The sequence below is a fragment of the Scyliorhinus torazame genome, chromosome 1 (assembly GCF_047496885.1).
Source record: "Scyliorhinus torazame isolate Kashiwa2021f chromosome 1, sScyTor2.1, whole genome shotgun sequence".
Taxonomy (NCBI): Eukaryota; Metazoa; Chordata; class Chondrichthyes; order Carcharhiniformes; family Scyliorhinidae; genus Scyliorhinus; species Scyliorhinus torazame.
Window position 1 is genome coordinate 409,918,255 of NC_092707.1, and position 24,198 is coordinate 409,942,452.

A 24,198-nucleotide genomic window follows, 5' to 3' on the forward strand; every position below is an offset into this window, starting at 1 on the left:
ACACCCTCTATCTCACACACACACCCTCTATCTCACACACAAACCCTCTATCTCACACACACACCCTCTATCTCACACACACACCCTCTATCTCACACACACACCCTCTATCTCACACACACACACCGTCTCTCACACACACACTCTATCTCACACACACACCGTCTCACACACACACCCTCTATCCCACACACACACACCCTCTATCTCACACACGCACCCTCTATCTCACACACACACCGTCTCTCACAACACACCCTCTATCCCACACACACACACACCGCCTCACACACACACACCCTCACACACACAAACCCTCTCACACACACACACTCTTGCATCACTGCTCTCTCCCTCACGCGTGCCACCACCCTCTCTCCTTCATTCTGTCGCAAGCTCTTTATTTCTCTTTCTTCCTCTCTCTCTCTCTCTCTCTCAAACACTGACTTGCATCATCACGGCTTATTTATATTTTCAGACATTTTTTGAAAAGTTTCTAGCACCTTCTATGTGACCAGGTTAAAGTTGGAGACAGTTTCTGTGGGTTTCCAACCTGAAACTTGAGCTGTCATCTTTTGAGGGGTGATTTTTTGAGCCTCTCCGTCCGTGAGAAAGTCACCGTGGACCCAAACTCTGGAGTGAAGTGAAAAATGTGATTCCCTCCGGCGTGATTGGTGTTTGGAATCTCCGTTTCCCCCCCCCCCCCCCTGCCCCGCGCCGGGGGAGGAGTGAGAATCACACGGTGTGAGATCAGGAACCTCACTGTAATACATCAGCACACCATTACCCAGCACTCTCTCCAGACCTTACCCCCTCCCTCACGGAATCTTGACTCAGCGTGACGTCCCGCCAGCATCATTTCCACCAAGGCTGGCCGGGCGTGAGGCAGTCTCAGAGTCTCCACCTCACCAGAGTGACGCCGGTAACTACACCAATCACTTTTATTTCTGAGAGGCACAAGATTCCATGAGGATTCACACCGTTTTTCCCGTTGAGACTGACCACTTTGGAGGCTCGGAATCTAGAAGAGCCTGTGAAGAATATTTAATTCCACAACAAGTCAGGTGCAGGATTCCAAATAAAGTGAAGGAGAAAAGAAAGAGAGAGAGGAGGGACAAAGAGACTGAGAGAAAAAGTGAAAAAGAAATTTCTGAAAATAATTTTTTCCAAATCTCCAACAATAATGAAAAGCTGAATGAATGAGACATGTCGGAGTTAATTGTCAATTCCAGGGGGGTTCTTTGGCAGTCATTAAGACAGACCATGCCATTAAAAACAATAACTGACATTCCAACACTGGGGGCTGGATTCTCGGGCCCCCCAGACACGTGTTCCTCGGCCGCGCGCTGTTCGCTGGCAGCGGGATTCTATCATTGACGAGGTGGGGGTGAGCTGCCTTCTTGAACCGCTGCAGTCCCTCAGGTATGAGGACATGAAATGTAAAATATTCCCTGGGACTATTTGGAAGATGGGCAGAGGAATCATCCTTTAATGTCCTGGGTGATATTTATCCCGAAAAAACATGACAACTGATTGGTCATTGTCACATTGTTATTTGTGGGATCTTGCTGTGTACAAATTCACAGCTGTAGCAGAGCGACCAGAGTCAATAAAAAGCACATCCCAGCGGCCTGTCAGCATCTTCCAGTGAGAAAGGCAAAGAAGAAGAAATCATTCAGTTATTAATAATAATACCGTTTGATCTGTTGACAGACATTCTTTCATTCTGTGTGGAAATAAATACTGATCAATATTTCTATTGGATTACAGTCAGGTGAAAAGGAATGCAAATATGCTGAGCTTCGATTCCATTGCCCAGGCACCAGGCAGCCGGCAGTATCACTGACTGAAAGCACAGCGGAGTATGCTGTTGTTCAACATTCTTAAACCTCAAAACCAGCAACAATTAACCAGTGGGACAAGCAGCAGTCACCAAAACCTCACCCAATCACAATCATCTCTGCCTTTCCTGCACATTTCAACGGCTTCAATCTCTCAACAATATCAGAGCGAGATCGTAAATCCCAGACCCTGATATTACTGGACACTCAGACCCTGATATTACTGGACACTCAGACCCTCCCAGACCCTGATATTACTGGACACTCAGACCCTGATATTACTGGACACTCAGACCCTGATATTACTGGACACTCAGACCCTGATATAACTGGACACTCAGACCCTCCCAGACCCTGATATTACTGGACACTCAGACCCTGATATTACTGGACACTCAGAGCCTCCAAGACCCTGATATTACTGGACACTCAGACCCTGATATTACTGGACACTCAGGCCCTCCCAGACACTGATATTACTGGACATTCAGACCCTGATATTACTGGACACTCAGACCCTGATATTACTGGACACTCACACCCTGATATTACTGGACACTCACACCCTGATATTACTGGACACTCAGACCCTCCAAGACCCTGATATTACTGGACACTCAGACCCTAATATTACTGGACACTCAGACCCTGATATTACTGGACACTCAGACCCTGATATTACTGGACACTCAGGCCCTCCCAGACCCTGATATTACTGGACACTCACACCCTGATATTACTGGACACTCAGACCCTGATATTACTGGACACTCACACCCTGATATTACTGGACACTCACACCCTGATATTACTGGACACTCAGACCCTGATATTACTGGGCACTCAGACCCTGGTATTACTGGACACTCAGACCCTGATATTACTGGACACTCACACCCTGATATTACTGGACACTCAGACCCTGATATTACTGGACACTCACACCCTGATATTACTGGACACTCAGACCCTGATATTACTGGGCACTCAGACCCTGGTATTACTGGACACTCAGACCCTGATATTACTGGACACTCAGACCCTGATTTTACTGGACACTCAGACCCTGATATAACTTGACACTCAGACCCTCCCAGACCCTGATATTACTGGACACTCAGACCCTCCCAGACCCTGGTATTACTGGACACTCAGACCCTGGTATTACTGGACACTCAGACCCTGATATTACTGGACACTCACACCCTGATATTACTGGACACTCACACCCTGATATTACTGGACACTCAGACCCTGATATTACAGGACACTCACACCCTGATATTACTGGACACTCAGACCCTGATATTACTGGACACTCAGACCCTGATATTACTGGACACTCACACCCTGATATTACTGGACACTCACACCCTGATATTACTGGACACTCACACCCTGATATTACTGGACACTCACACCCTGATATTACTGGAGAGACTGAAATTGCCCAAATGTGACACTGTGTTGAGAACATTGTTCATGGAATGAAGTCTGTAATTTGCCGAATAAGACATTATTTGCTTTGTGAATGTTGCTACAACCATTTCTGTCTCTCAGGGAACTCTACTGCCACCCACAATGCCTCCTCAGTGTAGGGAAGGCTCTCTCCCTCCCATTGTATCCCAGCGGGAATTGGGAATGTGTGAAAGGGAAATGAGGGTGGGAATTCTCCGGCTGACGGGATTCCCAGTTCCCGCTGGCTGTGTGCCATCGCCACGGTTTCCCGGCGGTGTGGGGTGGCTTCGATGGAAATTCCCATTAACAATTGGCGAGAGTAGAGAATCCGGCTGCCAGCGAACGGCGCTCCGCCGGGAAACACACGGCTGGGGAAGCGGAGAATCCAGCCCCAGATTTATTCGAATCTTTCTTGGGATGTGTGTGTCGCTGGCTCCATCAGGAATTGTTGCCCATCCCTAATTGCCTTTGGTAAGGTGGTGGTGAACTGCATTCTTGAACCGCTGCAGTTAATGAGGTGTAGGTACACCCACAGTGCTGTTAGAGTTATAGGCTCACACAGCAGAGAAAATGCCCTTCGGTCCATCGCATCTCTGCTAGTCAAAAACAACCACTGGACTATTCCAATCCCATTCCCCAGCATTTGGCCCAGAGCCTTGTCTGCCCTGGGATCGGGAAGGCACATCTAAATACTTCTTAAATATTCTGAGGGTCTCTGCCTCCACCTCCCTTTCAGGCAGCGAGTTCCAGACTCCCACCCCCCTCTGGGTGAAAAGGGTTTTCCTCACATCCCCTCTGAACCTTCTGCCCCTAACCTGGACAGGACGGCAGCACAGTGGTTCGCACTGTTGCTTCACAGCACCAGGGTCCCGGGTTCGATTCCCAGCTTGGGTCACTGTGTGGAGTCTACATATTCTCCCCGTGTCTGCGTGGGTTTCCTCCGGGTGCTCCGGTTTCCTCCCACAAGTCCCGAAAGACATCCTTCTTCGGTAAATTGGACATTCTGAATTCTCTGTCTCTGTACCTGAACAGGTGCCGGAATGTGGCGACTGGGGCTTTTCACAGTAACTTCATTGCAGTGTTAATGGAAGCCTACTTGTGACATTAATAAATATTTTTTTTTAAAATTGAACCTATGCCCCCTGGTCATTGATCCCTCCACCAAGGGGAAAAGTTTCTTCCTGTCTGCTTTATCCATGCCCCTCATAATTTTACAAATCTCAATCATGTGCCCCTCAGTCTCCTCTACTCAAAGGAAAACAATCCCAGTCGATCCAATCTCTCTTCATAACTAAAACTCTCCAGCCCAGGCAACATCCTGGTAAACCTCCTCTGCACCCTTTCCAGAGCTATCACATCCCTCGTAAAGCTGTGGCCAAACAAATGTTTTACACAGTTCCAACTGAACCTTCCTGCTCTAAACTCTATGCCTCAGTTAATAAAGGCAAGTATACCAGAGGCCTTCTTAACCACTGTATCCACCTGCTCTGCTACATTAAGGGATGGGTGTACATGCACACCAAAATTCCTCGGAAACTCGGTGCTTCCCAGGGTCCTGCCATTTACCAAGAACCCTCTCTTGTAAGTCCTTCTACATTTATCAAAGTCCTTCTCCCTGGAGATTTATCTACCTTTAAGCCTGCCAGACCACTCAGAACCTCCTCTCTGTCTGTGTTAATCTCTTAAATTTTATTACAGTCCTTCTCCCTGATTTCTATACCCACAAGAACATCATTCCTCAGATAAGGACATCAAAACTGCACACAATACTCCAGGTGTAGCCTCACCAATTCCCCATACAATTGTAGTGAAACATCTCTATTCCTATAGTCAAAACCTCTCGCTATGAAGGCCAACCTACCATTTGCCGTCTTTCCTGCCTGTTGTTCCTGCGTGCTTACTTTCAGCGACTGACGCACGAGGACACCAAGGTCTCACTGAGTATTCACCTCTCTCAATTTACACCCACTCAAATAATAATTCCCTTCCTATTTTTGCTGCTGAAGTGGATAACCTCACATTTATCCACGTTATACTGCATCTGCCATGCATGTGCCCACGGACTCAGCCTGTCCAAATCCTGCTGAAACATCTCTGCATCCTCCTCACAGCTCAGCCTCCCACCCAACTTTGTATTGTCTGTAAATATGGAGGTACAGGAGAAACTGTTCCAACTCGAACGTACATCAAGAACTAGAGGGCACACATTCACAATAATGAGCAAAAGGAGAAGTGAGCCAGAGGTTGAATGAACTTCCTGTGAGGGTGGTGGAGGGAGGTGAAATCGAGGTGTTCAAAAGGGAATTGGATTGTTATCTGGAAAGTGAGACTGTGCAAGGTTCCGGGGATAAGGCAGGGGTGTGGGTCTCGGTCTAATGTTCTTCCAGAGGGCCAGTGCAGACCTGATGGGCCAAGGGGCCTCTTTCTGCACTGGGAAGATTGTGTGAAAGATTCTGAGTGGAATGTACTTTACCTCCTGCTGAATTAAACTGTTTCAGAAATCGGGCACCGAAATATAAACCTTCCCAGACTATAACTCCTGACACTTTAGAATCAGGTTTTAGTAAATTCTCATTTTCACAACAGCTACTAAACCCAATCTTCACTGTTTACATTTTGTTACAGAATTTGGAAGCTTCTCCAGCAGATTCTGACCCAACGTACACGGTAAATATCTCTCACTACAACAAACTGGGATATGTCTGGTGATCAACATTCACCACAGGATCAAAGTTTCCTCTTTCGACATAGAGTAAAATAAATCCCTTTTTCCCAGAAGCCGCTATCATTAGAATATAGAACATTTCCAAATAAGCCTCTCATTGTGCACGTGTTACACAATCACAATTTCTAACATGTCTCTATTTTCCCTCAGGCATTACAGCAACCAACTTCATCTGTATACAGTGAGATTAAAGGTATGTTTCTATCGCACTGAACAGGGGTTCAGGAAAAGCAGGTGGATTCTGTCACTTTCTGTATAAATGGTGAAACTGTGGGAAAGCCTGACTCAAAATGGACCCATATCAGCAACACTGCAGAGAATGGATAGAGAGCAGTGAGTCCAGCGTGGAATGGACCATGATTAGCCCCGTGTGGTAATATATGTAATGTTGTGTGTATAAAGAACAAAGAGCAGTACAGCACAGGGACAGGCCCTTCGGCCCTCCGAGCCTGCATCGATCGTGATGCCTGTCTGAACTAAAACCTTCTGCAATTCCGGGGTCCGTATCCCTCTATTCCCATCCTATTCATGTATTTGTCAAGATGCCTCTTAAACATCACTATCGTATCTGCTTCCACCACCTCCTCCCGCAGCGCGTTCCAGACACTCACCACCTTCTGTGTCAAAAACCTGCCTCGCACATCTCCTCTGAACTTTGCCCCTCGCACCTGTGACCCTGGGTAAGTGACTTTCCCACCCTGGGCAAAAGCGTCTGACGTTTCACTCTCTCCACGCTCCTCATAATTTTACAAATCTCTGTCAGGTCGCCCCTCCGCCTCCGTCATTCCAATGAAAACAATCCGAGTTTATCCAACCTCCCCTCATAACGAATACATAGAAACAGAGAAAATAGAAGCAGGAGGAGGCCATTCGGCCCTTCGAGCCTGCTCCCTCATTCATTCTGATCATTGCTGATCATCAAGTTCAATATCCTCCAGACCAGGCAACAACCTGGTAAACCTGTCCTCTCTCCAAAGCATCCACATCCTTCTGGTAGTGTGGTGACCAGAATTGTACGCAATATTCCAAATGCGGCCTAACTGAGGTTCTGTACAGCTGCAGCATGACTTGCCATTTCTTATACTCAATGCCCCGATGGATAAAGGCAAGCATGCCGTGTGCCTTCTTGACTACCCTATCCCCCTGTGTTGCCACTTTCAGTGACCTGTGGACCTGTACGCCCAGATCCCTCTGCCTGGCAATACTCTGAAGGGCTCTGCCATTTACTGTGTTATTCCCACCTGGATCAGACCTTCCAAAATGCATTACCTCACATTTATCCGTCATATCTCACCAATCGATACACACATATTCACAGATACAAAGAAAGACCTAAATGTCTACAAACAGACACACATTCCCAAATGTACATCGACACATAGACATACAGACACGTGTCCACGTTCACATATACTTACACACAGATATTCAATAACGTGGACACACACATTTCCAGCCATGATTCCCAGTGTATGGAGTGGGAATACTGAACAATTTTCCATTCATAACCACTCGGTGTTCAGCCCAACTGTAGCCCCGACTGTCATTCCATCTGGGATCAGCTCACTGTGTGCAGGCTGGAGATGGAGTCTGGGAGTTTCTCTTCATTAAGAACAGAGTTACAATCTGGACAAACTCCTCAGAGGAGCTGAAATTATCCTTTATTCTCACGTTGGCTGCAGCTTGAGTTTTGGAAACTAATCTATTTTTAATTTTCTTTGAACAGGCAATAGACAAGCTCCCGGCTCCTGAACTACAGAAAATATCCTTCGATATGACACCATTCCGAGGCCAGGAGCATAAGGACGATTAGGAACATGATCAAAACAGTGTCCTTATTTCAGAGATCAACTCCTTATACTCACATTCTTCCCACATCCCCAATTCTACCCACCATCTTTTTCCATTTCCCCAGGCTGAACTGTCAGCTTCTCCCCAATCTATCTCCCTTTGTCCCCATTCTCCATTCTTATCTTCACTGCAATCTCTCCACCTTCTCTCCTGTACACAATCCTCACTCCCCACCTTTCAGACAAATCTCCAGCACAACCCTATTCAGCCACCTCCTCCCCGCACACCCCACAACTACCCACACCCTCATTGAAGTGTTCAATTCCTAGTCTCTCCATAAACACTCCTCTCTTAGCCATTAATTCTGCCTGATTCAATGGCCTCAGGTTCAGAGAACCGTAGAATAGTGACAGCCCAGAAGGAGGCCATTCGGCCTGTCTTATTGGTGCTGAACCTCTGACGGAGCAATTCACCAAATGTCACTCCCGTGTCACTCCCTGCAGCTCTGCACATTTCTCCTGTTCAGATAATGATCAAATTCCCTTTTGAAAGCCTCAATGAATCCTTCCACCATCACGCTCTCAGACGGAATATTCTGGATCCTAACCACTCGCCATGTGAATCGGTCTCCACAACACTCACAGAAAGAACATTCCGGATACTAACCACTCGCTGTGTGAATCTGTCTCCAACAGTCTCTTAGACAGAACATTCCGGATCCTAACAACTCGCTGTGTGAATCTGTCTCCAACCGTCTCTCAGACAGAACATTCCGGATCCTAACCACTCGCTGTGTGAATCTGTCTGCACCACACTCTCAGACAGAACATTCCGGATCCTAACGACTCACTGTGTGAATCTGCCTCCACCACACTCTCAGACAGAACATTCCGGATCCAAACCACTCGCTGTGTGAATCTGTCTCCACCACACTCTCAGATAGAACATTCCAGATCCTAACATAAAACAAAAAAGAGTGGGTAAATATTGGTCCTTTAGAGGATGAGAAGGGAGATTTAATAATGGGAGATGAGGAAATGGCTGAGGAACTGAACAGGTTTTTTGGGTCGGTCTTCACAGTGGAAGACACAAATAACAGGCCAGTGACTGATGGAAATGAGGCTATGACAGGTGAGGACCTTGAGAGGATTGATATCACCAAGGAGGTAGTGATGGGCAAGCTAATGGGGCTAAAGGTAGACAAGTCTCCTGGCCCTGATGGAATGCATCCCAGAGTGCTGAAAGAGATGGCTAGGGAAATTGCAAATGCACTAGTGATAATTTACAAAAATTCACTAGACTCTGGGGTGGTCCCGGCGGATTGGAAATTAGCAAACGTGACACCACTGTTTAAAAAAGGAGGTAGGCAGAAAGCGGGTAATTATAGGCCAGTGAGCTTAACTTCGGTAGTAGGGAAGATGCTGGAATCTATCATCAAGGAAGAACTAGCGAGGCATCTGGATGGAAATTGTCCCATTGGGCAGACGCAGCATGGGTTCATAAAGGGCAGGTCGTGCCTAACTAATTTAGTGGAATTTTTTGAGGACATTAACAGTGCGGTAGATAACGGGGAGCCAATGGATGTGGTATCTCTGGATTTCCAGAAAGCCTTTGACAAGGTGCCACACAAAAGGTTGTTGCATAAGATAAAGATGCATGGCATTAAGGGGAAAGTAGGAGCATGGATAGAGGATTGGTTAATTAATAGAAAGCAAAGAGTGGGGATTAATGGGTGTTTCTCTGGTTGGCAATCAGTAGCTAGTGGTGTCCCTCAGGGATCAGTGTTGGGCCCACAACTGTTCACAATTTACATAGATGATTTGGAGTTGGGGACCAAGGGCAATGTGTCCAAGTTTGCAGACGACACTAAGATAAGTGGTAAAGCAAAAAGTACAGAGGATACTGGAAGTCTGCAGAGGGATTTGGACAGGCTAAGTGAATGGGCTAGGGTCTGGCAGATGGAATACAATGTTGACAAATGTGAGGTTATCCATTTTGGTAAGAATAACGGCAAAAGGGATTATTATTTAAATGATAAAATATTAAAACATGCTGCTGTGCAGAGAGACCTGGGTGTGCTAGTGCATGAGTCGCAGAAAGTTGGTTTTCAGGTGCAACAGGTGATTAAGAAGGCAAATGGAATTTTGTCCTTCATTGCTAGAGGGATGGAGTTTAAGACTAGGGAGGTTATGCTGCAATTGTATAAGGTGTTAGTGAGGCCACGCCTGGAGTATTGTGTTCAGTTTTGGTCTCCTTACTTGAGAAAGGACGTACTGGCACTGGAGGGTGTGCAGAGGAGATTCACTAGGTTAATCCCAGAGCTGAAGGGGTTGGATTACGAGGAGAGGTTGAGTAGACTGGGACTGTACTCGTTGGAATTTAGAAGGATGAGGGGGGATCTTATAGAAACATATAAGATTATGAAGGGAATAGATAGGATAGATGCGGGCAGGTTGTTTCCACTGGCGGGTGAAAGCAGAACTAGGGGGCATAGCCTCAAAATAAGGGGAAGTAGATTTAGGACTGAGTTTAGGAGGAACTTCTTCACCCAAAGGGCTGTGAATCTATGGAATTCCTTGCCCAGTGAAGCAGTAGAGGCTCCTTCATTAAATGTTTTTAAGATAAAGATAGATAGTTTTTTGAAGAATAAAGGGATTAAGGGTTATGGTGTTCGGGCCGGAAAGTGGAGCTGAGTCCACAAAAGATCAGCCATGATCTCATTGAATGGCGGAGCAGGCTCGAGGGGCCAGATGGCCTACTCCTGCTCCAAGTTCTTATGTTCTTATGTTCTAACCACTCGCTGTGTGAAACTGTCTCCACCACACTCTCTGTAGGAGCGGTTTCAAGGCCTGTGTATTGTGTCGGTTTACACGTGGGCTTTTCACCTGTGGCTCAACTCCGTACAAAGAGCAGGAGACACAACAACAATCTGAAGATGGTTTAATATTCTACACGCTTGCTTTCATGTACATGAGAGATAAGACCTGGAAAGCTGCCAAGGTCATTCTACAGAACAAAGACACAAACTCTTCACATACACAACATTCAACAATCAATAGCCCTCCCCAGTTGGATGTGATCCAATCCCTGAAGCTGATATGTTTAAACTCACCCAATAGAATTGCAAGCAATGTTTAAACTTCACCCAATAGAATTGCAAGCAATGTTTGAACTTCACCGAATAGCAGCCCATGATTGATGCCAGGAGCCTTATCCTGACAGCTGTGTACAATCGCAACATCCTGTGCTGTTTGTTTGTGAGAAGCAGAACAACAGAACCAGCAGCCTGGATTGTTTCACTATCGATTATTTATTACTGCTATGTCCTAAAAATACATGTTTAATGCACTGATATTTATCTTTAATAAAGTAACTTACGTAAAACTAATCTAGTGGCATGCTAACTATTTAGCTTTAAGAGGTTTCATCGCTGAACCCCCCCCCCCTTCACTCTCAGAGAGAACATTCCGGATCCTAACCACTCGCTGTGTGAATCTGCCTCCACCACACTCTCAGACAGAACATTCCAGATCCTAACCACTCGCTGTGTGAATCTGTCTCCACCACACTCACAGACAGAACATTCCGGATCCTAACCACTCGCTGTGTGAATCTGTCTCCACCACACTCTCAGACAGAACATTCCGGATCCTAACCATTCGCTGTGCGAATCTGTCTCCACCACACTCTCAGACAGAACATTCCAGATCCTAACCACTCGCTGTGTGAATCTGTCTCCACCACACTCACAGACAGTACATTCCGGATCCTAACCACTCGCTGTGCGAATCTGTCTCCACCACACTCTCAGATAGAACATTCCAGATCCTAACCACTCGCTGTGTGAACCTGCCTCCACCACACTCTCAGACAGAACATTCCGGATCCTAACCACTCGCTGTGTGAATCTGCCTCCACCACACTCTCAAACAGAACATTCCAGACCCTAACCACTCGCTGTGTGAATCTGTCTCCACCACACTCTCAGGCAGAACATTCCGGATCCTAACCACTCGCTGTGTGAATCTGTCTCCACCACACACTCAGACAGTACATTCCGGATCCTAACCACTCACTGTGTGAATCTGCCTCCACCACACTCTCAGACAGTACATTCCGGATCCTAACCACTCGCTGTGTGAATCTGTCTCCACCACACTGTCAGATAGAACATTCCGGATCCTAACCACTCGCTGTGTGAATCTGCCTCCACCACACTCTCAGACAGAACATTCCGGATCCTAACCACTCGCTGTGTGAATCTGCCTCCACCACACTCTCAGACAGAACATTCCGGATCCTAACCACTCGCTGTGTGAATCTGCCTCCACCACACTCTCAGACAGAACATTCCGGATCCTAACCACTCGCTGTGTGAATCTGCCTCCACCACACTCTCAGACAGAACATTCCGGATCCTAACCACTCGCTGTGTGAATCTGCCTCCAACACACTCTCAGACAGAACATTCCGGATCCTAACCACTCACTGTGTGAATCTGCCTCCACCACACTCTCAGACAGAACATTCCGGATCCTAACCACTCGCTGTGTGAATTTGTCTCCACCACACTCTCAGACAGTACATTCCAGATCCTAACCACTCGCTGTGTGAATCTGCCTCCACCACACTCTCAGACAGAACATTCCGGATCCTAACCACTCGCTGTTTGAAAAGGTTTCTCCTGTGCTTCAGTAACTGCTCTCTCCACCTGTCCTGCCACTTTCAATGATTTCTGCCCATTAACCCCAGCTCGTGCCTGTCCCCCACACTCTCTACACTTCATTCCACTTTCTATTCTGCTTTAGCTCAAAAATAATCTGCCAGGCGATCCTTTCTTGCTCCTAATTCTGACTCCTTGAGCACTGCCAGTTGTGGCTCAGAGTAACTGAGTGACCTGGCATGACTACATCCAAATGATTCATTGAGTGGGAAGAGATCGGACATGAGAACGGGAGGGTGTGGGATTACTGACACCAGGTGCGGGATTCTCTGACCCCCCCCCGCTGGGTCGGAGAATCGCCGGGGCGCGGCATGAGTCGCCCCCCCACCGCCCTGACGCCGGCTGCCGAATTCTCCAGCCCCGCGGATTTGGCGGGGGCGGGAATCGTGCCACGCCGGTCGGCAGCCGCTCGCAGCGGCCCCCCCGGTGATTCTCCGGCCCGCGATGGGATGAGTGGCCGCGGTTTTCGGCCGGTCCCGCCGGCGTAAATCAAACCAGGTCCGTACCGGCGGGACCTGGCTCTACGGGTGGCCAGCAGAGTCTTCGGGGGGGGGGGGCGCGGGGGGGTCTGGCCCCAGGAGGTGCCCCCACGGTGCCCTGGCCCGCGATCAAGGCCCACTGATCCGCGGGCGGGCCTGTGTCGTGGGGGCACTCTTTCCCTCCGTGCCGGCTGCTGTCAACCTCCGCCATGGTCGGCACGTTGAAGAACCCCCCTGCGCATGCGCTGGGATGCCGCCAGCAAACGCTGGCACTCCCACGCATGCGCCAACTCGCGCCGGCCGGCGGAGGCCCTTTGGCGCCGGTTGGCGCGGCACCAAGCCCTTCCATGCCGGCTGGCATGGTGCCAACCCCGCCGGCGCCGGCCTAGCCCCTGTACGTGCTGAGGATTCCGCACCTTCCGGGGGGGCCCAACGCCGGAGGGGTTCACACCACTCCTCGGTCCCGGTACGGCCCACCCCGCCGGCTAGCGGAGAATCCCACCCCAGAAGTGTGTTCAGATGGTCAATAGGATTGCGGAGGTTTGTGTGGAAATTTAAGAAATTCTAGGTGGTGTTTATTACAGTAAAGTTCAGTGTTTAGGCCTCATTCTCAGCCCATAGTTTTTCAGTTTATTTTAGATTTTTCAGTCAGTTTGTACCAGATTGTGAGTGGAAGATCCAAGTGTGCAGTGTACGTCTGATTAAATCATGTTGTGTGGAATATACGGCCCAGAAACAGATCATTCAGCACAATGAGCCCATGCAGTCCATGTCCAAATGCAGCAAGACCTGGACAATATCCAGGCTTGGACTGACAAGTGGCAAGTTACATTTATACCACACAAGTGCCAGTCAATCAACATCTCCAACAAGAGAGAATCTAACCATCGCCCCTTTACAGTCAATGGCATCACCATCACTGATCCCCACTATCAACATCCTGGGGGTTACCATTGACCAGAAACTGAACTGGATCAGCCATATAAATACTGTGGCTACCAGAGCAGGTCAGAGACTGAATTCAGCAGCGAGAAACCCACCTCCTGTCTCCCCAAACCTTGTCTTTCATCCACAAGGTACAAGTCAGGAGTGTGATGGAATACTTTCCACTTTCCTGGATGAGAGCAGCTCCAACAACACTGAGCAAACCGAAGACCTTCCAAGACAAAGCAGCACGCTTGATTTACACCCCAGCCAGCAGCCTCAACATATCCTTTCCCCAGCACGGACACACAGTCGCAGCCGTCTGTACCATCCACAAGATGCACAGCAGCAACTCACCAAGGCTCCTTTGACAGCATGTTTCAAACCTGTGACCTCTGCAATCTAGAATGACAAGAGCAGCAGATACCTGGGATCACCACCATCTGCAAATTCCCCTCCAAGTCACTCACCACCCTGACTTGGAAATATATCGCTGTTCCTTCACTGTCGCTGGGTCAAAATCCTGGAACTCCCTCCCTAACAGCACGGTGGGTGTATCTACTCCACATGGATTGCAGCGTTTGAGAAGGCAGCTCACCCCCACCTTCACAAGGGGCAGTTAGGGATGGGCAATAAATGCTGGCCTAGTCAGCAACACCCACATGGTGTGAAAGTATTTAAATAACAGTCCATGCCGGTATTTATGCTCGATTTGAACCTCCTGCAATCCTTTCCCATCAAACCATCAACATATCCTGCCTCATCCTTATTTGTTTACTTCACTTCCCCAAAACTGTTTCTCTGCCACTTGCTTCAATTCGGAAATAGAGAGGGTTCCAAGTTATTTGTATTTGTGGGGATACAAAGTAAGTTATAGTTTCAAATAAGCTGAATTTGGTGTTTCTGTTTTTGTGTGCTAAAAATGAAATAAAACTTCAATTTTAATCTCATTTCTTAAAAGTTGCCTGAAAATCTGTCGGTTGGTTTCGATGCCTGCATTGTAATGATGGTTTTACAAAACAGTGAACAAAAACTAGGCTGTTGCTTAGTAACCAGGAGCCCAGACAAAGACAGTGAGAGCAGTTAGTTCAGGAGAAAGAAGGTAAACGGGGAGTAAGCAGATTTCACAGAAACTGCTGGAACAGACAGCACCATACACAGGGACAGAAAGACACTCCCAAGATAAAGAACAGCAAGTCCTAGAAACCAGGGATTGGGAAAGAACAGAGTTCCAGGAAAACTGTGAAGGCAAAGGAAAGATGAAGAGGAATCTGGAAAAAGGTTCTGTTCAGTGAAGTCAGGAGCAGAGAGAAAGGCTCCCAGTTAAGGTACAGACCTGGGGCATGGCGGCTTGCGAGATGGTTGGTAACAACTTATACAGCCTGTGAAAAAGTGGCATTCTGTTGGCACAGCTGGGAACCTGGGGAATTGTGTGAAAGCTTGAAGGCACATGACAATCCAGGGCAGGGGAATACCTGAAGGAGAGTTTGGAACCCTGGAGGTGAATCCTTGGTGAGAACACAGATCCAAAGTTGGCTCAGGACCAGGAAACAAAGGGGAATGGCCAATGGCTGCCCTTGCGAATGGGAAGCTGTTTCAATTGTTGTTCCGCAGGGCTTGGTGTTGGCACCCCTGCTGTTTGTTTTATATATTAACAATTTGGACTTGAACATGGGGTGATGGGGGCACGATTGGGAAATTTGCAGACAACACACAAATTGTCCACGCAGTCGATGGTGTAGCGGATAGCTGTCAGCACCAAAATGATCTCGGTGGGTTGGTGGAGTTGGCAGAGATTAATCAATGTTTTATTCTTTAGTTAAAAGTTCATGGGCAGTCCTGTGACTCTGTTCTGTAATCTGCCAATTAAGTATCGAAACAGAAATAGCGGGATTCTCTGTCGGCCGACGCTGGAATCAGGAAAGGCGATTGGGCGGAGAAACGGTCGTGAGGCCAAAATGGTGGCCGTTGCTGGCTGCCCGACAGAATGCCGTGCTCCGGTGCCTCAACCGCGGTGTCAATGCGTTCTACTCTGCACGTACAGTAAACGCCGTTCACATATCATTAGCTGGCCTGAGCCGGTATTCACCGGGGCTTCCGCGATGCTCCGCCTCCACCTGGAGGAATTACCGACGGCGTGTTTCACTTGTGGTTTCAACAATCGGGAAACAGGCTCCGTGGCTGCTGAGGGAGAGAGAGGGGGCACGAAAAGTGTCCAATATCGCTATAGTGTGCTGATAGTTGTGCCGCCGGCCGGGGAACTTCTGCCAGGGTCTCGGAGGAGTAGCGGGGGGCAGCCAAGAGGTGGGGCCGGGCTGGACGGGCACGGAACACCATTGCCGCAGCCGGCAAGGCAGCCACGCGGCTGTGCACGCTGCCGACTGCTCACTGTGAACTTAGTGCCACAGGGACCCACCAGGCCACCCCCCCCGCCCCCCCCAGGTATCCTCTGGCCTCAGCTGGCCCATCAGTGGGATGGGCTCGCTCCAGCGCAACCGGTGCCATCCTATTGGCTGGGATAAGAATGTGTGGGGAGTGGAGTGCGAATATGCAGCTACAGCTTGTCAGCCTCTCGAGTGTCAATCCCGACTCCGGCATATCCAACACCGTTTCCCATTGGAATCGCTCGTGTTCCACAGGGTGCCGCGCTAGCCCCGGAGCACAGTCAGTTCAGGTGAAAGAAGGTAACCACTCTGATACCAGCACGGTAGCACAGTGGTTAGCACACTTGCTTCACAGCTCCAGGGTCCCAGGTTCGATTCCGGCTTGGGTCACTGTCTGTGCGGAGTCGGCACATCCTCCCCGTGTGTGCGCAAATTTCCTCCGGGTGCTCTGGTTTCCTCCCACAGACCAAAGATGTGCAGGTTAGGTGGTTGCTCGTGGTAAATTGCCCTTCGTGTCCAAAAATAATAAGTGTGGTTTCTGGGTTACGGGGATAGGGTGGAGGTGCGGGCTTAGGTAGGGTCCTCTGGCAAAGGGGCTGTGCAGACTCGATGGGCCGAATGGTCTCCTTCTGCACTTGAAATTCTATGATTCTCAGATTAACGGTCGATGAATTTCTCCGGGAGCGGCGCCAGTCTTGCTGTCTTAGAATTCCATCGGTTCTATCCCGGCGTCAGCACTTAGTCTCTGAAACGGAGAATCCCGCCCAGTATCTCTCAAGCTGGGTTCCACTCTAGCGTCTGATTAGATGCACTAACATCAGCTGGCATCGTAACATTGGAACCACTCCACGTGGGAGCGAGTTCCACATTCCCATCACTCTCTGGGTAAAGGCTGCCCTCTGAATTACCCATTGGATTTATTAGTGACAGCCTGATATCGATGGCCTCTATATTCACTCTTCACCACAAATGGAGACATTCTCTGTTTACTCTTTCAACACCTGCCATCATTTTAAAGATGTTGATCACTCATTTGTCTTCTCTTTTGAAGAGAAAGGGCCCCAGCCTAATTATCTTTTCCCAATTGGAATAGTTTCCAGTCCCGGTGTGAACCTTGTAAATCCTCTTTGCACCTTCTTCAAAGCCTCGATATCATTTAGTCCATGAAAAGAGAATACGTAACAGGTAAACACAAGGTACACAATGTAGTGGGAGAATGAAGTTTTAAGAGATAAGTGGTTATATAAGATGTAAGAAGAGGATCTGTGTGAGAGAGCTCCACCCTTCAACAACTAGAATGGACAAGTCTTGGCAGCCTTGTAGGCCTCAGCGACCCTGACATCCGATCCGGTTTCATCACCGGAACCACCGGCCCCGCCCAGTTGCTGAAACGAAGTGGCTGAATTATACGTAGGCTCTCCAATCGCTGCAGTTCACCCTCGACCTTCCCAACAATAGCATGAGGGACTGGCCAAACCCTGAAAAAACAGGGCTGGGCCTGCGGATCCACTTGGATTTTCACCACGTCCCCCTTCGTTCTCCCAAGGCCCAGCCCGAAAACACGCGGCACCACTGAGACAGCAGCACCTGTATCCAACTCCATTTGGATTCAATGTCCATTGATCGGCACAGGGATGTGAATAGGTGCCACCCTTGGTGCAGCCACACACTTCAGCTACACTTCCAACTTGTCTCCAGCTTCTTCAATACGGGGCTGCACCTAACTCATCCCGGGCGGTCAGGGCGTTGTCCATCACGCTGCCGGCAGCCTCGGCGGCCTTGGTGGCCTCAGAGACCCTGACATCCACACTCCTCGCCGGGGGAGGAGTTGGTACCTCTCGGATCTGGACAGGGTGTGCAGAGTGGCTCAGGGTCTCTATAACTCAGTTCCGCAGCATCGCGGCGGTCCATTCTAGCTCTTGTTGTTCCCAAAGGGAGGAGAATTTGGTTTCAATGATTTTCAATAAATGTTTCCACCATTTAACGGCATAGGTAGGAAAGAGGACAAGGATGTCAGGCAGACTTTCAGGGAGCTAGGATGGAAACTCAAAACTAGAACAAACAGAGTTGTTATCTCTGGGTTGTTGCCCGTGCCACGTGATAGTGAGATGAGGAATAGGGAGAGAGAGCATTTAAACACGTGGCTACAGGGATGGTGCAGGCGGGAGGGATTCAGATTTTTGGATAACTGGGGCTCTTTCTGGGGAAGGTGGGACCTCTACAGACAGGATGGTCTACATCTGAACCTGAGGGGCACAAATATCCTGGGGGGGAGATTTGTTAGTGCTCTTTGGGGGGGTTTAAACTAATGCAGCAGGGGCATGGGAACCTGGATTGTAGTTTTAGGGTAAGGGAGAATGAGAGTATAGAGGTCAGGAGCTCAGATTTGACGTCGCAGGAGGGGGCCAGTGTTCAGGTAGGTGGTTTGAAGTGTGTCTACTTCAATGCCAGGAGTATACGAAACAAGGTAGGGGAACTGGCAGCATGGGTTGGTACCTGGGACATCGATGTTGTGGCCATTTCGGAGACATGGATAGAGCAGGGACAGGAATGGATGTTGCAGGTTCCGGGGTTTAGGTGTTTTAGTAAGCTCAGAGAAGGAGGCAAAAGAGGGGGAGGTGTGGCGCTGCTAGTCAAGAGCAGTATTACGGTGGCGGAGAGGATGCTAGATGGGGACTCTTCTTCCGAGGTAGTATGGGCTGAAGTTAGAAACAGGAAAGGAGAGGTCACCCTGTTGGGAGTTTTTTATAGGCCTCCTAATAGTTCTAGGGATGTAGAGGAAAGGATGGCGAAGATGATTCTGGATATGAGCGAAAGTAACAGGGTAGTTATTATGGGAGACTTTAACTTTCCAAATATTGACTGGAAAAGATATAGTTCGAGTACAATAGATGGGTCGTTTTTTTGTACAGTGTGTGCAGGAGGGTTTCCTGAAACAATATGTTGACAGGCCAACAAGAGGCGAGGCCACGTTGGATTTGGTTTTGGGTAATGAACCAGGCCAGGTGTTGGATTTGGAGGTAGGAGAGCACTTTGGGGACAGTGACCACAATTCGGTGACGTTTACGTTAATGATGGAAAGGGATAAGTATACACCGCAGGGCAAGAGTTATAGCTGGGGGAAGGGCAATTATGATGCCATTAGACGTGACTTGGGGGGATAAGGTGGAGAAGTAGGCTGCAAGTGTTGGGCACACTGGATAAGTGGGGCTTGTTCAAGGATCAGCTACTGCGTGTTCTTGATAAGTATGTACCGGTCAGACAGGGAGGAAGGCGTCGAGCGAGGGAACCGTGGTTTACCAAGGAAGTGGAATCTCTTGTTAAGAGGAAGAAGGAGGCCTATGTGAAGATGAAGTGTGAAGTTTCGGTTGGGGCGATGGATAGTTACAAGGTAGCGAGGAAGGATCTAAAGAGAGAGCTAAGACGAGCAAGGAGGGGACATGAGAAGTATTTGGCAGGAAGGATCAAGGAAAACCCAAAAGCTTTCTATAGGTATGTCAGGAATAAGCGAATGACTAGGGAAAGAGTAGGACCAGTCAAGGACAGGGATGGGAAATTGTGTGTGGAGTCTGAAGAGATAGGCAAGATACTAAATGAATATTTTTCGTCAGTATTCACTCAGGAAAAAGATAATGTTATGGAGGAGAATGCTGAGCCCCAGGCTAATAGAATAGATGGCATTGAGGTACGTAGGGAAGAGGTGTTGGCAATTCTGGACAGGCTGAAAATAGATAAGTCCCCGGGACCTGATGGGATTTATCCTAGGATTCTCTGGGAGGCCAGGGAAGAGATTGCTGGACCTTTGGCTTTGATTTTTATGTCATCATTGGCTACAGGAATAGTGCCAGAGAACTGGAGGACAGCAAATGTGGTCGCTTTGTTCAAAAAGGGGAGCAGAGACAACCCCGGCAACTATAGGCCGGTGAGCCTCACGTCTGTAGTGGGTAAAGTCTTGGAGGGGATTATAAGAGACAAGATTTATCATCATCTAGATAGGAATAATATGATCAGGGATAGTCAGCATGGCTTTGTGAAGGGTAGGTCATGCCTCACAAACCTTATTGAGTTCTTTGAGAAGGTGACTGAACAGGTAGACGAGGGTAGAGCAGTTGATGTGGTGTATATGGATTTCAGCAAAGCGTTTGATAAGGTTCCCCACGGTAGGCTATTGCAAAAATATGGAGGCTGGGGATTGAGGGTGATTTAGAGATGTGGATCAGAAATTGGCTAGCTGAAAGAAGACAGAGGGTGGTGGTTGATGGGAAATGTTCAAAATGGAGTACAGTCACAAGTGGAGTACCACAAGGATCTGTTCTGGGGCTGTTGCTGTTTGTCATCTTTATCAATGACCTAGAGGAAGGCGCAGAAGGGTGGGTGAGTAAATTTGCAGACGATACTAAAGTCGGTGGTGTTGTCGATAGTGTGGAAGGATGTAGCAGGTTACAGAGGGATATAGATAAGCTGCAGAGCTGGGCTGAGAGGTGGCAAATGGAGTTTAATGTAGAGAAGTGTGAGGTGATTCACATTGGAAGGAATAACAGGAATGCGGAATATTTGGCGAAGGTAAAGTTCTTGAAAGTGTGGATGAGCAGAGGGATCTAGGTGTCCATGTACATAGATCCCTGAAAGTTGCCACCCAGGTTGATAGGGTTGTGAAGAAGGCCTATGGAGTGTTGGCCTTTATTCGTAGAGGGATTGAGTTCCGGAGTCGGGAGGTCATGTTGCAGCTGTACAGAACTCTGGTACGGCCGCATTTGGAGTATTGCGTACAGTTCTGGTCACCGCATTATAGGAAGGACGTGGAGGCTTTGGAGCGGGTGCAGAGGAGATTTACCAGGATGTTGCCTGGTATGGAGGGAAAATGTTATGAGGAAAGACTGATGGACTTGAGGTTGTTTTCGTTGGAGAGAAGAAGGTTAAGAGGAGACTTAATAGAGGCATACAAAATGATCAGGGGGTTGGATAGGGTGGACAGTGAGAGCCTTCTCCCGCGGATGGATATGGCTGGCACGAGGGGACATAACTTTAAACTGAGGGGTAATAGATATAGGACAGAGGTCAGAGGTAGGTTCTTTACGCAAAGAGTAGTGAGGCCGTGGAATGCCCTACCTGCTACAGTAGTGAACTCGCCAACATTGAGGGCATTTAAAAGTTTATTGGATAAACATATGGATGATAATGGCATAGTGTAGGTTAGATGGCTTTTGTTTCGATGCAACATCGTGGGCCGAAGGGCCTGTACTGCGCTGTATTGTTCTATGTTCCATGTTCTATGTTCATTTACATTTTTGCAGCAAATGTGTCCCTCGCTGTGTGAACTCTTCATGTTAAACCAACTTAATGTGGGCAACTTGCACTCAGTGAATCATAAACGTCACTTATCAAAATCCACCCAGAAGGGGAGCAGCTATTGGCTCATTGTCGCTGCTTCCTCTTTAACTTCATTACCTCCTGTGAAAAAGGAGATTAAAGCAGCTTCTGTCGGCTGGGACACTTTGTGTTTCAATGTATTTACTGGACCTGCAATAAACGGTGTGGATAAAGAGGATTGTTATTCTGTTGAGATGATCAGTAAAACTCTTTTTGCTGTGACTCTGTCACTCTGTGTTTCTGGGGGTAAGTACAAGTTTTAGTTTGGTTTGGAGAAGTTTAACTTGTTCTAAAAGAACTCTCCCTGGTTTGTGCTGCGGTGTCTCTGCACCTGTAACTTGTGTGAATTCTAGAGTTAGAACATTCAAACTGGACATGAGAGTTTCAGCAGAATTTATCACCACATTGAGAATGTTCAGTGCACCTGACACAGAGTTACACAGACTGGGAACACGGGTCAGAAAACTCGGTTTTCCCATTCCTCTCTGTTACTCATTTAATGTGACAATGGGTTTGAGTGACAGTCTGGACATTAAGTGGGTGTATTTAGGAAGGATTGAATTAATCCGCACATTAAGTGGATGTATTTGGGGTGGTTGAATTAACCTTCACATTAAGTGGGTGTATTTGGGAAGGATTGAATCAATCTGCACATTAAGTGGGTGTATTTAGGAAGGATTGAATTAATCTGCACATTAAGTGGGTGTATTTAGGAAGGATTGAATTAACCTTCACATTAAGTGGGTGTATTTAGGAAGGATTGAATTAACCTTCACATTAAGTGGGTGTATTTAGGAAGGATTGAATTAATCTGCACATTAAGTGGGTGTATTTAGGAAGGATTGAATTAACCTTCACATTAAGTGGGTGTATTTAAAAGGATTGAATTAATCTGCACATTAAGTGGGTGTATTTAGGAAGGATTGAATTAACCTTCACATTAAGTGGGTGTATTTAGGAAGGATTGAATTAATCTGCACATTAAGTGGATGTATTTGGGGTGGTTGAATTAACCTTCACATTAAGTGGGTGTATTTAGGATGGATTGAATTAATCTGCACATTAAGTGGGTGTATTTGGGGTGGTTGAATTAATCTGCACATTAAGTGGATGTATTTAGGATGGATTGAATTAATCTGCACATTAAGTGGGTGTATTTGGGGTGGTTGAATTAATCTGCACATTAAGTGGATGTATTTAGGATGGATTGAATTAATCTGCACATTAAGTGGGTGTATTTGGGGTGGTTGAATTAACCTTCACATTAAGTGGGTGTATTTAGGAAGGATTGAATTAATCTGCACATTAAGTGGGTGTATTTAGGGTGGATTGAATTAATCTGCACATTAAGTGGGTGTATTTGGGGTGGTTGAATTAACTTTCACATTAAGTGGATGTATTTGGGGTGGTTGAATTAACCTTCACATTAAGTGGATGACACAAAGATTGGTCGGGTGTTTAACAGTGAGTTTGAGCTACTTGGGTTACAGGAAGATATATACGGGATGGTCAAATGGGCAAAAAAGCAGCAGATGGAATTCACCCTGAAAAGTGTGAGGTGATCCACTTTGGAAGGAGTAATGTGACAAAGAAGTATTAAATGAATGGCCTGACACTGGGACGTTCCGAGGAACAAAGGGACCTGGCCGTGTTTGTCCATAGATCTCTGAAGGCAGACGCGCAGGCTAATCGGGTGGTAAAAAATGCATATGGGACACTTGCCTTTATCAATCGAGGCATAGATTACAAAGGCAGGGAGGTCGTGTTGGAGTTGTATCGAACTTTGGTGAGGCCACAGCTGGAGTACTGTGTGTAATTCTGATCGCCACATTGCAGGAATGATGATTGAACTGGAGGGGCTGCAGAGGAGATTCACCAGGATATCGCCTGGGGTGGAACGTTTAAGTTATGGAGAGAGGTTGGATAGGATTGGGTTGTTTTCGCTAAAGCATATAAGACTGAGGGTGACCTGATCGAGGTGCACAGGACTATGAGGGGCATGGACAGTGTGGACAGGGAGCTGCTGTACCCCTTCGTTGAAGGGTGAGTTATGAGGAGAGATAAGTTCAAGGTGAGGGGCAGGAGGTTTAGGGGGGGTTTGAGGAAAAACCTGTTTACCCAGAGGGTGGTGAGGGTCTGGACCGCGCTGCCTGGGAGGGTGGTAGAGGGTCTAGAACGCACTGCCTGGGAGGGTGGTGAGGGTCTGGAACGCACGGCCTGGGAGGGTGGTGAGGGTCTGGAACGCACTGCCTGGGAGGGTGGTGAGGGTCTGGGATGCGCTGCCTGGGAGGGTGGTGAGGGTCTGGAACACACTGCCTGGGAGGGTGGTGAGGGTCTGGAACGCGCTGCCTGGGAGGGTTGTGAGGGTCTGGAACGCACTGCCTGGGAGGGTGGTGAGGGTCTGGAATGCACTGCCTGGGAGGGTGGTGAGGGTCTGGAACGCACTGCCTGGGAGGGTGGTGAGGGACTGGAACGCACGGCCTGGGAGGGTGGTGAGGGTCTG

The 24,198-nt window shown here is 48.1% G+C and overlaps 2 protein-coding genes across 2 annotated transcripts in view; both read left to right on the forward strand.

Moving 5' to 3' along the window:
* LOC140422770 (uncharacterized) overlaps positions 1 to 9,558 on the forward strand; it is a 99,544-nt gene extending 89,986 nt beyond the window's left edge. The window contains exons 8-10 of the mRNA XM_072507716.1: positions 5,925 to 5,966; positions 6,175 to 6,217; positions 7,751 to 9,558. Coding sequence (XP_072363817.1) covers positions 5,925 to 5,966; positions 6,175 to 6,217; positions 7,751 to 7,776 — 111 coding nt within the window. The 3' untranslated portion in view covers positions 7,777 to 9,558. The remainder of the gene's footprint in view (positions 1 to 5,924; positions 5,967 to 6,174; positions 6,218 to 7,750) is intronic.
* A 12,064-nt stretch (positions 9,559 to 21,622) lies between these two features.
* LOC140422906 (uncharacterized) overlaps positions 21,623 to 24,198 on the forward strand; it is an 84,223-nt gene continuing 81,647 nt past the window's right edge. The window contains exon 1 of the mRNA XM_072507740.1: positions 21,623 to 21,941. Within this exon, the coding sequence (XP_072363841.1) occupies positions 21,623 to 21,941 (319 nt within the window). The remainder of the gene's footprint in view (positions 21,942 to 24,198) is intronic.